This window comes from Thalia democratica, chromosome 4 (genome assembly GCF_965202585.1).
Source record: "Thalia democratica chromosome 4, ktThaDemo2.hap1.1, whole genome shotgun sequence".
NCBI classification, from domain to species: domain Eukaryota; kingdom Metazoa; phylum Chordata; class Thaliacea; order Salpida; family Salpidae; genus Thalia; species Thalia democratica.
Genome location: NC_139168.1, coordinates 58,377,285 through 58,394,465, shown reverse-complemented (window position 1 = coordinate 58,394,465; position 17,181 = coordinate 58,377,285). Strand labels below are relative to the sequence as shown.

General features: G+C 25.4%; 1 protein-coding gene across 1 annotated transcript; it reads right to left on the bottom strand.

The window, feature by feature from the left end:
- Positions 1-6,223: 6,223 nt before the first annotated feature.
- Positions 6,224-16,094, bottom strand: LOC145833468 (sodium- and chloride-dependent creatine transporter 1-like). The gene is given in 13 exon segments (XM_082940643.1): positions 6,224-6,382; positions 7,533-7,703; positions 7,826-7,926; positions 8,337-8,439; positions 8,969-9,100; positions 9,269-9,506; positions 10,326-10,429; positions 13,001-13,135; positions 13,703-13,835; positions 14,036-14,057; positions 14,324-14,545; positions 15,048-15,179; positions 15,977-16,094. Coding segments are annotated over 13 exon segments (1,770 nt in total).
- Between the last annotated feature and the right edge of the window lie 1,087 nt (positions 16,095-17,181).

Below are 17,181 nucleotides of genomic sequence, written 5' to 3'. Positions count from 1 at the left end.
TAAAATTAAGTAAATATTACTTGGGCTCTTAACTAAAACAAATTTATTCTCAAAAAAAAAGGAGATGTTTACAAAGTTTTTCTTTTAAATCTTACCAGATACTGCATTTTTAGGATTTTCTTTTCCCACTGCTCCCATAAAAGTTTCTACAAAAGCTTCTTTCGTGTTAGGCTTTAAGTTTCTGAAAAATTCCTTAAACTAATGTCAATGTTTAAAATATTTTAGAGAACAATTTAAAAAGGTGTATAAATAAAACTTAATTTATAAAGCTAAAAACTATATAACTTCCTTTTTTGAGTACAGAGCTTAATAAAAAAAAAGATCAACTATTAAAGTTTCATTAACACTTAAGTTCGTTTTACAACCTTTGTTCCAAAGATTACTTTTTAGTTTTTAGACTTTACCTAAAAATTCTTTCTGCTAAATGAGATGTAGTTTCCTTAAAATTTGAGTCAGAATCTTTAAAAAACTCCAAAAGCTGTTCAAATTGACGCAGCAGAGCAGTGCATGACGAATACGAGTTTTCAAACTGTTCAATGCTTGGGAGAGTAGGTTCAATGCTGAGCAAACTTAGTCTTGCAACCTTTAGCCATTCTTCTACTTGGTCTAACAACTCGTCTCTAGGTAGAAGTTGAAAGTTTTTAAATGTTGTATTAGTTTTGGTTTTCATACAAATATTGAAAGTTTACAGCGAGCATTTATTGTTTTTAAACATCAATTTAGATAGTAGTGAAGTGACTTTAGATATTTTTTAAATAAGTTGAAAACATTTAACATGTATAAAATAGTTTTATGCACTGAACTTATCAGTACGCTATTTACACCCTAAATGTAAATTGTTATTGTCGGGACATAAAAAAACAGAAGCGAAATGTAGAGAAAATGTTGTGAATGCATTAGGCAACCTGTCAAATGCGCTCATCTTCGATTCTAGGATCAAACTATCCATTGTATTACGCAGACACGACTGCATGTCTAACTGAAACTCATCAGGTTTTTCCCCTATAGCGAAAGGGTCTGGACCTTCAAATCTTGGTTGTGGTAGCTGAGGATCAATGTCTATGTCCGTAAGATAGCCTTTTACGCGATATATGATCATCTTCAAAGTAAACATGATGTCCTAAATTTTTTTTGTTGCTCAGCTATATTGCAAAGAAATAAAATGTATAAGAAAAACAACGACTATATTTTCAAGATTAGATTTAAAAAAACCATAAACTTATCTTATAAGTTTGCATCTATCATATAGAAAATGAGAAAATTAAGGATATAAATTGTTATTTCGAGTCTGAACAACTAAAATGCTAGTTATATTGTTGTTCATTTTAAACTTTCAAATCTAAATGTATTTTTTTTTGTTTAAAACAATTATAGTATAGTAGAATATGTAGTTCAGTCTATGTTTCTTCTTTAACACTCTTAATAAACTAAACTGTTTAGTAGAACGGTATTAAAACTTAATTTAGAAAAATTTATACTTTTTAACTGTATTTCTACAAAATAAGTATATTTATACCTTTCTATCTTTAAGAGTTCTACCAGATTCTTTGTTTTTAAGATTTTGTAACTTATCGTTAGATACATTCTTATTGGTTTTTTCGCTTTTATTGTGAAATTTTTCTACTGTTACTGTTCTATTAACATCTTGTTTTTCATTTGTTTTTCTTTTATTTGTCATTTTAAAGCTTTTCTATACAAATGAGTTTAAATCAAATTTCATGATACCGAATTTTCGTTTTTCAACTACGCAAAAAGGTAAATTGATTTCTTCAAATATTTTGATAATTTATCAAATTTGTTATTCTACTCGAATATGACGTCGTCTTATATATGTAAACATTTACAGGAAAATAAAGTTTCAGCTACCAGTTGCTTAAGACATTATTAAGTAGCTTATGCGACTTATTTACAAATAAAGTACTTCTGTAACTTTTTTATAATAAACACAAAAATATTAATGCGAGAATGAAACTCTCTTCTAATAAAATTTGCAATCATTTAAAAAGAACTCATACTTGAAAAAAAAATTCATTAAAAAAAGACGAGACTAAAATAGATTTAAATTTTAAAACGAGGTTAAAAGTCTTTAAAATAATATTATTTCATAGACTTGTTATTCTTAATACTAACAGTAGCTTTCTCTTTTACCGAAGGTAAAATTAACCAGTATAGCCTAGTTATATGAACCAATTTTTAAATTTTCATTGACTAATAACCATACCAATTATATTTATTACTAAGTTTTTTGCTGATTTACTGAGCTTAATTGCTTAAGATATTGAAGAAAAAAAATTTACATAACATAACTATGTTTACAAAAATCTAAAACACTGTTTTTTGGTAACAAAAAAAGTTGCTTTTACTTAACTTAAATAAGTTTATAAAACATTAAGGTTTATATAATACACCTTAATTATTAGTTTACCTATATACAGTTATAAAGTATTATGAAAACGTAAACTAAGTAGAGTAAGAATAACAAACTATATAAAACTTATTTTTACAAATGCCTAAAGTGGTAGGCAACGTGCGACCCGGGTCCGGCACGCCAATAGAAATATCTGGCCTGCGACGTACTTTTTTAGCTTTAAAGTAACTTGCGTAATTTTAAGATTACAATTTAAGTTTTCAACTTATAAACAAGTACAGTAATAAAACTTCAAAATTTAAACTATTTTTATCAAAAAAATGTTTCAATCTTTTAAAAATTTAAACTAGACTATCAGTTGTTAATAAAATGTTATTAAAATAGAATCTTAGCAAGTATTTTTTCAAATAACTCAGCAAAATAAATATAGCTGAGCACTTTACTAACAAATATTTTGAAGTCTGATATTAAATTGATTTCTAGTACAAATAAAAGCTTAATAAACAATCAGTTTCTTACAACTTTGATTTTTTATGAACTTTATTGTACCATGTTTCATAGTTACCCTAACAATTCCGACCCGTGAAACACTTTTGGTGGGAAATCTAGCCCGCAAAATATATAAATAGCCTAACCATACCTTAATTCAATATTGCATTCGACACAAAAACTGTAAACCTTTAGCTTATAAATTTAATAACGTTCACATCACATTACAACGATTTTTTAAATACAGTAGTAAGTTACACTTGAGTAAAAACTATATATTTTCTAATATTTTACTAATTTTGTTGATTATCATAACGTTGTTGATTAACAAAGTTAAAAAGTATTCTTTGTTTTCTTTATAAAAAACAATGCTTAAAGTTAAAATATTAAACCAATCATTTTCACACTAATTAGAACTGTAATTTAAATCAATAGTACTGACAAAAACAGCTTTTACGTTCAATAAAAAATACTAAATGAATATTGACTAAAAATATTAGATTTTTTTTAAAGTTAAATACATATCAGTTATAAATATCTTTTTTTTGATAATTTAAGTTTAAACTAATTTTGACAAAAATAAAGTACTATATTTTCTAAAACTTGAGTAATAAAAAACTGATATAAGAAATCTGCATCAGGTAAAAACAATTCTAAAAAGTATTATTGAATTAGTGTTTGTTGGTTATATGCTGCTATAACTGTTCGCAATGTTGTACTTTCTAATACATATTAATATACTCTATCAGGGGCGTGTTTTGACTGGTTTCCTGTTTCCTGTGAACCCCATGAAAAAAAAGAAAAGAAAAAAGAAAAAAAATTTTTAGAATATTATTAAAAACGTTGTTTATTGACTTTGTTTTGGTTATTTGATAAACTTTGAATAATGAATGTTGAAGTAAAACACTGAAAGATAAAAAAGTTTCCTTAACAAAAAATGCTCTTTTTTGCCCAGCTGAAATAGATTTTAAACAAAATTTCAATCGTGACGTCATAATAGGTAAAAGTTTTAAAGTAGCATTTTCTTTCTAGGAAACTTTTTACTGTGATGCTCTTAGTTCCCACTAAAAATTGTTAATTAGTGTAAATAACTTTTAATACAGTATTGTTTTTGAACTAGTAAGTACAATTTTACTTAAAAAATGTCCAATATGATTAATAAAATTTTGTTTTACTTATTTGGTTGTATATAATAATCTAGTGTAAAGCTTTTGAACTTTAAAATTTATATTTTTATTTATGTGTCAACCAATGGGTTTAAACCTTGAAAAGTTCAATTTATAGAGTTTTCAAAATTATCTTTAGACCTGCCAATTTATTCTTTTATCATTTATTGCTACTTTAATATTTTTTTATTTAAGTTGTTTTATTTTTGTATATGTGTTAGCCACAAATTTTGTTCTTGATTTTTTGAAATTTTTAACTCAGAGAGATTTCAAAATCATTATTAGAATTCCTTCACAATCAGGCAAACATTTAATTATAATTTAAAGATTTTTTAATTTAGTTGTAAAATTCTAAACATTTTTGGTAATTACCTAGGATGATGTCGCACCAATATCAAGCTGAAATTATATTGTGCTAAATATCTTTTTGAACCATGATTTTAGGCTTAAAATCAATGTTATAAGCCTTGTATGTTTGATCTAAAATTATACTTCGTTTTAAACAAGCTATATAAATACATAGTTAGAATTAAATTCATTTGTTATGAACTAAAATACTTAATTGATTTTATTTTACAGTATAGTAATGTATATAAGTTATGTATCATTTGCTTTGTTTTAAAATAAAAAGCAGTTAAATGTTTAAGTTTTATTGGTTTATATTTAATTAGTTTTATTTATGTATTTATAAAATATAAGTTATAAGCCTATAATTATGGTAAAAAACAACATTAAATTTAATATAAATTCAGCTTGATATTAGTGCGACATCATCCTAGGTAATTAACTATGTTTTTAGTTAAATTTAAGTGTTTATAGTTTAAATTACTAAAAAAAAATTTTTTATTATAAATATATTTTTTTCCGGCTCTTTTAGTTTTAATTTATCTAAATTTAGTACAGTATAATAAATAAAAATATATAATACGTTCCCATTGCTACTTATATGTTTTTTCTTATTTCTTAGCAGAAAAAAGCATTTTAAACAAACACTTTTTCGGCTAAATATTGCGTACTTAACTAGCAGTGCATACCTAAGAAATGCGTACTTAAGCGGGGAATTTAGAACTAAAAAATATTGTGAACCCCCTTTGAAAAAAGTCTAGACACGTCCCTATACTCTATTATTAAGAACATAAAGATAATTTTAGAAGTAGATTTTTAAAGACTCAAAAATTTTTATCACAAGCTAATACAATTTTTTTTTAGTATAAGAGTTTAATTTAAAAAAACAAGATTCTAAACGAAATGAAAAAAAAAAATTCTAGATATTTTTAAACTCGGCGATACTATAAATAAAGCTAAATGATTATGTACTTAGAAATTCATATATGCTTTAAATTTTTTATCCTGTAGAAGCTTTAGATATCTATTTTCTTTGCTTTCTTGATAAAAAACATTTGATTAACTTTTAAAACTTATAATAAGTAAAATTCAAGAACTAATAAATAGTTTTAATTCCATAGCTTTTTAATATCTACATTTTGATAAACAGTTAAATAAATTTGTTTGTAAATATGCAAACGACGCTAATTGACATATTATTAAAGCTGATTATTTTAAAACTAAATATTTGAATTTTATAAAGTTATTAACAAACAATATAATCAAATGAATTACTTTGTAAAAAGTGCTAAAAATTTTTGTGTACTTTAATTTTATCAAATACTAATATCTCTAGAAACCAGTAAAATTGTGTTATTTAGCGTTTGCACTAAATAAGGTAGTTTTTATAGAAAATTAAAGCAATTAAAATGTGTGTTGTTTATTTAACCTTTTTTAAGTTTACGTTCGTTAACACCTTCAAACGCATAATTTTTTTCCGGATCTTTTATTTAGTCGACTAGCTTAAAGTTATCTAGGACTAAAATATTGCATGGGAAGCATTTTGTCAAAAGTTGTAAAATGTAGGTTGCATCTACTTAACTTAGTTTTAGTTTCAAGAAATTTAGAATAAAAATTTTGAAATAATAATTGCTAATAGTTCAAAAGTAGAGTAATGAGATTATACATGCATAGTTGTTCTTACTAAACATTTATTATAATTGTTTTAGGATGATTATAACATACAACTAAATTTTATCTTAAAAACTAAGGGGTTTTGAAAATTTTGTCGTACTAATCTGTACGAAAACAATTTATTTACCACAACATAGAAACACCAAACAAATTCATAAAAGAAAATTTAAATAAATGTTTATCACATAAGCAGTTTGCTGTCGTCTTTTTGAACTGCTTCAATTTGCGGAGAAGTCCATTTCTGGTAAAAATTTAAAAGTTTGTCCTCAGGTCTATTCTCCCTTGTTTCGAGATGTCCGTGATGGTACCCGTATTTCGGTGTAATTGATTTTTTAAACCTCTGTAAGTTATCATAAAACAAATTAATGTGTTTATTAGTAGTTTTTGTACATATATAAATATATATTTTCAATGTTGACGTATTAGTATTAATTAACTATGTATTTAATACGCTTAAAGAACCTATTTTTTGTTTATCATTCTTGTGCTGATTCTTAATATTTTCGTTTATCTACTTCAATTTTTTTTTTCAAAACTACGTGGAAGTGTGTAATTAATTTAATAGAGAGAGGCATAAGTTAGTTCAATAAATCAAGTACTTTGCAAACTTTTGTAATTTTTTTTACTACTTTTTGTCGTAAATATTTTTATATGAGGATTTTAAAAAGTTTTTCATTAAATTTCAAAGTAAAAAATTGCGAGTTTGAGCGCCAGACTACTGTATATTATTGTTTATTAAACGACAATAAAAGCACTCAAAACATATGATCCTAGGATGTTGTGCACGAAAAAACATTTCGGTTATTGAGTCATACACCACGTATACAGTTTAACATCGTTGTCCAGGACATATGTCAACTTGACATTGTCCAGTGTATACAACTAAAATTTGTGTAAAATTTTAAAATGTTAAAGGGTGTATCTAGTTTGAATAAATTAGTTGGTAGGTAATAAACTATTACGGTATTTATTTTTACTTTAATGTAAAATACTGATTGTTATAAATTTAGTTGCGTTATTTAAAAACTTATAGCAATTTTCTGTCAGACAATCTATGAAAATTGAAGTTAAAAAAACTTCGATTTACTAAAAGAACATTATAAATTTATCAAGCATAAAGTTTATTAAAACAATTTAATTTTTAATTTCACAAAACATTTGTTTTGTTTTTGAACTCTTTTTATTTATAAGACTTACATAATAAAACAGTTTTAACTAAAGTTTTAGTTAATATTCAGATTAAACAGTTGAGCAGTAAAGATTTAGTTAACATTTAGATTTAAGAGCTAAATAATTATAACACAAGAGTAAACTACCAATTTTTCTAATAAAACTTGAGAAGTTTTACAAATAACGTTACTACTAAAAAAATTATTTCGTAAAAATCTATTGAAATTTTCCAATAAAACTTTTTTTTTGTTTACTTTTTAGTTTATAACAAAAGCTACTTAATTTCTTATTAGAGTTTAATGAATATTTTGAACTGAAACCTCTGTAAATGTAGATCCTGAAACTGTATAGAGTTTGTAAGCAGCACCAGCAGGGATACAAACCATCGAAGATAATGCAAATAGCAGGCCAACACCGATCGCCCAAGAAGGATACGTGTAGTCATTGTATTTCAAGGGTGTGTATGTCGCTATGAGAAATATCAGAACACCCTAAATTTGATTTTAGTTGCTGAAACAGTTTTTTGTTTATATAAGCTTCTGTTGATTAAAAATAGCAAAAAAAGTTATTTTAGTAGTTTGTAGCCATTTGTACTAAGTTAGATGAAAATTACCAATGCAAGTCCTGGAGTAAAAAATAGCCAACACCATTTAAGAAATGTCGGTGGTCGAAACCCTACCATATCTTCTAACATTCTCATATATTTGTTCACCCCTAAATAACTTTAGTTTTAAGTTAAGTATTCATACGTATCAAGTAAAAAAATTAGTACTATTTCTACACTAGCTGAGCTAATTTATAGTTTCTTATTATTAATTGTGTAATACTTTAAATTAAAAAAAACTTATCCTAACTTTATGATAAGAAATTTTGTTCAATATTTCTCACTTATGTATTTCAAGTTATTTGTTATGATTAAATTTAGCAGTTTAAGCTTAAAGTAAATGTGTCAAAAAAATTAGAAAGTCAAAAGAAATAACACTTTTACTAAGAACTTATAACTACAGTTATTAAAATCATGTCAAAAAAGGTTTATATTTCACTACACTGTACTTACAAGCTTTAAATTTAGTTTTTAACTCTTTTACGAAATATTTTAAATAAAATTATCTTTGGTTACTAACCAAATATCCAAGAAACTGCAATAGATTCCCATGCAGCTAACCACAATAAAGTCATTCCACTTGCCGAGTAGTAATCAAAAATTTGGAACACGTACATTCCACCCTATAGCGGTATTAATAATGTACATAAAAATTTTCGTGGGTGTTTCGATTTCAACTGCTTTATTTTTAAAAGTAAGACTGACTGTATATACATTTATTCTTAATCTATTGTATATATGTTGAGAAAAGTATGAAAATGACAGGTGTTTAAATAATTGTAAAAGGATTTAAATGATTGAAATCAATTTTATCTGAATTTAGCTCTGAAAAAAGTTGATAAAGTTTACTAATTGTTTTAAATAAAAATTAACTAGTTTCTTAATTTTAAAGGAGTATTTTGTTCAAAATTGGTTAATTATTTGTTAATAAACATAAAAAATATTCATAAAAAACTGTTTGAAAACTTAATTATTTAATTGCATTTTTATGAAATACTTATATATGTCGATAATAACAGCTATAAAAAAATAAAAGTAAAAATACAGTATCCAGCTGCTAAAATTTTTACTTATATTTGTTTTTCTACTTTTTTGACACTAGAAAAATCTAAAACCTTAATAAGTTAGTATCTAGTTCAAAACAATACGTACTTGTGTGACAAAAGGTAGTCCAACAATAAAAAACACTGAACACACAACAGCTGTAAACTTAATTCTTCGTTTCGCCAAATAAGTTGGATAAAGGTCAATAAGTGCTGTTAGAAAACCCTCTACACCTACAAACTAAAAATAAAAGCACTCAATTATAACTTGTATGACCAAAATTAAAAAAAAAACAAGTTTTTTTTTTGCTTTAGATATTTATTCAAACTTTATCTTCTTGATTTTTATATAATATTTTAAAGATAATAAAGTTAAAAAAATTAGTGATTAGTTGTTATAAAAAATTACTTGACTGTCCAGTCCAAGTAGAAAAACCATAAAGAAAAAGAGACATGACCAAAATGGTGCTAAATGCATCGAAGCAACAGCTTTAGGGTACACGATAAAAACTAGTCCCGGTCCAGATGTAGCTATGTCTTTAATATCCATTTGTCTTTCATGGGCCATGTAACCAAGAATTGAAAAAACAACAAATCCAGCGAGAAATGAAGTCAACGAGTTGATTAAAGCAATTATCATACTGTCCCTGTTAGAAGTTACAAACCTTACTCATTTAATAAGCTTTTAAACAGTAAATTTTGTAAAAATATATTTTTTTTAATAAATAACTGCATTAAAAGTTTAAACAGCTTGAATGTATTAAACATTTCGTTTCACAAAAGTTTCAAAATGTGTACTTTTTTTGAAACAAAAACGGTGAAATTTAATACATTGCCGGTAATGATTACATGCTAAAAACTTTAAGTAGTTGTTTACTAAAATACAAAAAACAATAACAATCAATAAAATTCAGCAAACTTTTATTGTTTTTATTTTTTTTTTATAATTTTTTATTTATTTATAACACGACTGCTAACTTATTTTCATAATCTGCAACACCAATCTATAAACTAAATTTTACTTGGTTCTTTTTCAGATTTTTTATTGAAAGTTAATTGAATATTTCGATTTTAACTTATAACGTTTTGAGTAAACAATTTTTTAACGAAATTTTGTCTAGCATTGGTTTTATTTGAATAAAAAAAATCTTGTCTTCTTATTAATACTTTGCGTATTACTTACTGGGTTGCCATCTTAAAATGCGAAGTAAAAAAGAGGCGGAGACAACAAAAACTATCCTAAATGAAATTGAGTTTTTGGTTCAAACTTTCAATTATTTTGCGGCTGTGAAGTTATTTAATTTTATTGTAGCATTGTATAGAATATTTTTATGATTAGGGTGGACAATTTATGCTCGAGTTCGAAATAGAAAGAAAGTTCAATGATTACGTTAAGCAGTTTAAATGAAAAACTACCACTTAAAACCATATAAATCATGTTAAATATTAGAAAAAATAATAAATACTTTATACAGTTGTTGTAGTATTTGTTATAGCTTCCTAGTGCTGGAAGAGCTCCTAAACCGATTGCGTATGAAAAAAACACTTGAGTGCCTGCGTCTACCCAAACCTGTTAAATGTTATTACACTTTGTAAAAATTAAACATAATTTTATTTCTAACTAGTTATAGAAAACAAAACATAAAGAATGAATTTTTTTTTTAGTTCTGTTACGTATATATTTGTACGAGGTTATAACTACAAATCAATTTTATTCCAGTAATAGAGTTAAATCTTAAGAACTACTATAAATGATAATTTTGAAGTGTAGTAATTTTTTTTATTAACTGTAGTACTAATCAATATAACATACCAGGGGCGTCGCGTGGGGTGTTGCACTGCCGCAACTGCACCACCTTGAAATTTTCTAAGAAAAAAAATAAGTATCTTTAACGTTTTCGTTATTTTTTTGAACGAAATCTCTTTTATAACTTTAATTTTGAAAACGACCATTTTGCCCACTTCACTGCCGCAAACTCTTAGCTGACTGCCGCAAATGAACTCAAAAAAGCAAAATTTCTTCAAGAATTACCGCAAAATCAATATCTTGCGGTAAGTAAGCTAAGTTGAAAATTCCCTAAAACAGGACTTGCTTAAGTATCATCTACAAGCTATTGTAAACATGAAATAAAGACAAAGCAAGCTACTGCAAAGGATTAAACTTGAGTTTATGTACCCACATGATTTTTTAAATTTAACAGATCACTTCTATTAAAAGATTTGTCATAAATTGCATATTTTGAAAAAAAAGATAAAAACCCTAAATCACCAAAGTCTTAAAAATTTGATTTTTTATTTTAATCTGCATACATAAACTTAACTATAACTGATTATTGTTATCATAAAGTTAATAAAATAAATAATAAAATTCAAGATCTGAAAAAAGAATTAAGAAGTTTATTATAAACTTCTAGTTCACTCTTACAGAAAAATATTTTAGATTTATATTAAATAAAAAATAGTATTATTGAAACAATCACATATTTAAATAAAGTAAATAGCCTTAATTTAGAAACTTTGATTACTTAGAGTAGTTTAACATTTTAGGAAATTTAGTCTACCTCTACTTTATATAACTTTTGGTTTAATTTTTTCATAAACAAAGCAAAAATTTTAGATAAAATTGTTGAAACATGGTTGCCTTGCCTCATAATCAGGATAACTTAGAAATGTTAAAAACTCAAGATGACCCAAGATAAATTAAAACAGACCAAATTAGAAAAATATTCAGGCTGTCTAAAGCAGTTTTAGTTTTTACTCTGAAAAAAACAAGGCTATTTAAAATTAAAAAATAAGTGTTTTACCCCTATGGCCACATGAAAACTAACTAACCAAACTTTTACTTCTATAATGTTTAGATATTTATAAATTATCTTAAAAATTCTTAAAAAGTTCAACAGCCTCACAACTAAACTTAAAAAAGTTGAGCTCCTGAGAAAAATACTGTCATCAAAATGAAAAACAAATAAATATTAAATAAAGAAAAGATACCCTTATAAAACTATTGAATTTTAAACCTCCAACAAAAAACATTAAAATTAGAAAAAAGTTAATAAAAATGATAATTTTTGTAAAAAAAAAATGTGCAAATTAGTGAGGAGTAAGAGTAGAGGGTGTATAGGCACTTTTTTACATGTTGTTCTTATTTCAACTTTTTCAGAAAGCTAATAGTTACTCTTTAATAAACTTGAAATTTCTAATTAAACTTTTAGTTACAACCAGTCAAAGCCAGAGATTACAATGGTTTATTATACAAGGAGCAAACCAAAACAGCAAAAAATACAATTTTACTGAAAACCTATTTTCTCCATTATTTTTAAAACAATTTTTAATTAAACTTTTTCATCCTAATTTTTTTTAAACTTTATACTTTTGTTGAAGAGAATTTTTCAATTTTTAAGTATCAATATATATTTTTATATATACAAAAAAAAAACCTTTTGTTATAACTTTTTTTTTTCTTGGTGTTTTAAATATCTAATTTAGCATTTTTTTTGTTTTATAAAAGAAACATCTAAAGATTTTGAGGCCAACTTATAAAAAAAGATATGATTTTAGTGATTTGATTTATTTGTTGTTTGAGTTTTTATTATAAAAATAAGGATTCATTTGTACCTCTGACTGTGAATTACCTTATCTCAAAAATTTTAAGAATTTTTTATATTGATAAAAGATGACTTGTAGTTAAATTAAAACTGTATAAAGTAATTTCAATAAAATAATTCTAAAGTAGATGTTAAGGGCATAAAGGGGAGGGTAAAACATTTTTTTAAACACTGTTTTAGTTTGAGCCTCCCATTATGAACATTTTGTTGCCTTTGACTTTGACCGGCTATATCTTAAAACATATACTGAATTTTTAAAATCTGTAAAAAGCATCTTGTAGCTTAGTAAAAACTACAAAAAAAAAATCAAATTGTTTTATCCCCCCTATGCCCTTAAAAGCAAAGCTTATCTTCAGGTGAAGCAAAAGTTCAGTTGTTTTCAAACTTGACAGTAAAAACATATTTTTATTAAAACAATTGATATTTTTTAAATTCTGCACCACCTAAAAAAAATAACACGCGACGCCACTGTAACATACAATTTATCAATATCAAAAAATTTTATGTTTTTTTAACTACTGTATTATACTTTTAACCTGTGATTCGTGAAGTTTAGTCCAGTTCGGAGACAAGTAGTAAGTTATTCCTGTCATCGATCCTTCTAAGGTAAGACCTCTTACCACAAATATTATAAGAACTACGTATGGAAACAACGCAGTAAAGTATACAATCTGCATTGTTATAAAAGAAGTATTTAGAAAAAATTTAATTTAAGTTACATTTTATTCAGCTAAGTCAATTAAAATAGCTATTAATTAGAAGTTCAATTTTAGTGTTTAATATAATTATTAATTAAATTTACTACTGCAACAGTAAAACTTGCAGTAACCAATCGTCCTAACTATTATTGAGTTAAGCTGGTTTTATTATGTTATTGTTCTGATTATTTAATATAAAGCACAATTCAAACTATAGTTAGATTTTATAATTGTTTTTTTATTTAAAGTTTAAATAGTTAATTCTTGTTTTAATTTTAATTTAATTTTTACGCCGTTCATTTAAAACTTTTTTATTTTTATTCTTTTTTATTTTATTTAAGTATTAAAGTATTTTATGTAGTAAAAAAGTATCGTTTATACAACATGACGTTGTGTTTTGTTCTTTCTGTTGATTTTTTTTAATTTTTTTGCTCTACTTAGTTATTTACTTAGAATTTATAATTCACAGGTATCATTTATTTATATGTGTTTAAACCAACTTTATTTAACTTTATCGAGTTTAACTTACGTAAGACTTACCTTACCGGTGGTTTTAACTCCTTTACAGACGCACAAATAGCATATCAGCCATGCCAAGAAAAAGCACAAGACCAACCCAGGTCGAAAGTGTCCAACTTCAGTTATTCCTTTTGTTATTTGCAATACTTCATTTCTGTTGTTTGTACAAAATTAATTCCTAAAACAACAGTTTTTAAACTTTTTACCAAGAAAATTATGATAATAAAATATAAGATACCAAGTATATTAAAAGAAAAATTAAAAAAGTTTATTTAAAGTTTTCAATCAAAAAAATGTAGTCAATTTCTTCTAATTTGGATAAATTTTTTATAACAGTACAAGCTAAGAACTAACTCCCAAAATTCGTCCACTGCAGCTTTATATTTGATATTTGTTGCGGCTTCAACCGCTTTTGAAACATTTACAGCTGCAAGCAATTTTGTAAAAAATCATTAAAACTTTAAAACATATAATAAGGTTTTTTTTATAGTATAAATATTTCATTTGTAAATTCTTAAAAATTTTTTATTTTATACTTTCTATTACAAACATTAAATAACCTAGCTATTTCTTGTCAAAAACGCAGCGTTCCTTATATTCTATTTAGTAAAGATAAAAAACGTATTCAAAAGTTGAATTTACAAAACAGATGCATAAATACTGTCAAAACATTTTATTTATAAAGCAACTTACCTGTTATATTACTGGCATCAATACAAAGCTCCGTGTTCCAGAAATTGTTGCAACTACCCCATGGTAAAGTGTAGGTAAGGGAACGATAAAAGTAATACATTGCCCAAGTAAGGACCATGATATAGTAAGTGTTGCAAAAAAATACAATAATTGTCGATGAGTACCCAATGCCTAAAAAGTTAACAACTATTTTTGAAGTCTAGAAAAAATAAACTATAAAATTTTAGTTTAAAAATAATACTTTATCTTATTAGTTTTATATAGCTAAAAAACTATTTGATAAACTAAACTTTAATGGAATGCCATAGTAATGGCTGTGATGGAATCTCTACTGATTATAAAACAAATAAAAAATATATTTCGTAGATTTTAATCTATTGTGTAAAAAAAAACATCACAAAACTTAAAACTTTAAAACAATGTTTAATCTTTAAATGTTTTGAGCAATACTTAATTAACTAAAATTTGGTATAGGGCAAATAAATAAATTCTATACATTAAGAAAATTTAATAAACTGTTTTTTGTAATTTTATTCAATATTTAAGACAAGCTACTTTATCTTAAAGTATTCTAAATAAGACTACTAGTAAACAGTTCAAATTTAGTTGTCTTAATTTTCTCTACAAAATCACAATACATATATGCTTGAAAAGTACTAATAACAACCCTAACCTTTCATAAGTGGACAAAGATTCCAAAGACCAATCCCTCCTTGTTTCATAAATTGACCTAGCGATATTTCCAACAAAAAAATAGGCACACCGCTAAATATTATGAAAAGCAGGTATGGTACAAGAAACGCTCCTATAAATTCAAGTTTAGAATTTAAACTAAATAATAAATAATACAAATTTAAACTTAAAATAGTATATAATTTACAGAGATAAATAATATAATTTCACAAAACCATGTTTAGGTAAAACTTGTTATAGTATCAATCTAAGGAAAATGAACAACATTTTTGTTGTTATAATAAAATTTAATAAGTAATTTAGGCTAAAATAACATAATTAACTTTTAAGTTTGATGAATTGAATATTGTCTAAAACCATTGTTTATGATAATGTCTAGGTTAAGGTCTCCCAAACTGGGCCAAATGGCCCCCTTGGGGGCCATTACAAAAATATTTAGGGGGCCATGAGCAGTAAAGGAGCCACAGTGGGCATGAGGTTATAAATTTAAACTTACATTATATATTCTTGAGTTGACAATGAAAAGCAAAAAAAATAGTCTTGGCGTTTTTAATGGTAGTTTTGAAACTTATACAAGTTCTTATGAAAAAAAAATTAAATTTAGAATGCCACCAGCAGTGAAAGGAGAAGCCACAAGGACATAATTTGAAGCTTATACTAGATATTCTGGAGTTGATAATGAAGATCAAAAAAAAAAGGTCTTAGGCAGTTTTTTGAGAAATCTTATTGGAGGGGGCCATATCTCTTAAATTTCTTTAAAGGGGGCCTTTAAAAACAAAGTTTGGGAAACCCTGGTCTAGGTTGACCCAAAAAATGAGCTAAAGAGGTAACGCCAACAGCAAATAAGCCAATAAATTTTGCATAATTAATAGTTTAAGTTAATTAAAGATAGTAATTAAATTTAATTACCTCCACCATTTTTGTAGCAGAGGTACGGAAAACGCCAAACATTTCCTAGGCCAACAGCAAACCCAACACAAGAAACTAGAAAATCAAGTTTTCCTGACCATGTATCTCTACTTTGCATTATATCCACATCGGTAGAACTTTCAGAATTTCGACTTGTTGCGTCCATGCTTTTTGATTCTTTAGTTTTTATTGAAACTTGGACGGACTCATACTCGGGTGGAGGGCTGTATGCGTTTGTTTTGAATTTTGTGGGCATCTCTCGTAGTTCAACATTGTAGCCTTTTTCCTCTTGATCCATCTTATCTTTATGTTTCGTACTAAAGATAGTTTTTTATCAGTTTGACTAGTATATTTCACTAGTTTTACACTAGTACGACTGAAAAGGTCACTTTAAATTGAGTACTATAAGACCCATTTAGATATATGCAAAAAATGCTGATTTTTAATCTACTTGAATTGTTTGAACATTATTACAACTTTTTTTTAATATTTACAAGTAAACAGTGTCTGATGTTTTTTTTAAACATTCCACGTCAAAATAGAAAATAAAATACTATAATTACTAATGTTTATTATATTTCAAAATTTATCATTGTCTTAATTACTAATCATTACTGATTTTTACATATAATTTTAGTTGTTTTTTATAAAAAAAAAGTTTTAAGTATACTAATAAAAACTAATTCAATTCTCCATATTAAAATGTCTATTACTAATATCTTAGAAAATTTAAGATAACAGTAGATAATTTACAACTGACTTCGTTCTAAAACTTAAAATTCTGCTTGCCTCATTTTTTGACAAGAATTAAGAATAAACGTTTTAAGACTGATTAATTTTCGTAATTATTAATAAGTCTTATTATAACTTTTTCAATATTGTGGTTTGAATACAAATCTGTTTAAGCTAAATTTGTAATATTATAATGACTTAACTAAATATAGCAACTAATTTATGGCCATGTATTGATTTCCTTTTAAAGTTTGATCACAGTACAAAAAAAAACTTTGCATTAAAATCTTAAAGAAGTTAAAACTAAAGAGAAAAACAATCTTAAATACACAACTGTATTTTTCGGTATAAAAACTGTTTTCTTTTTGGTGCATGAAACGAAAAGTAATTATCACTTTTAAAAAGTTACATTTTGTTGTAAATAATTTAAATAATAATCAATGTTTTTTCAAAAAAAAATTAATATACTTTCA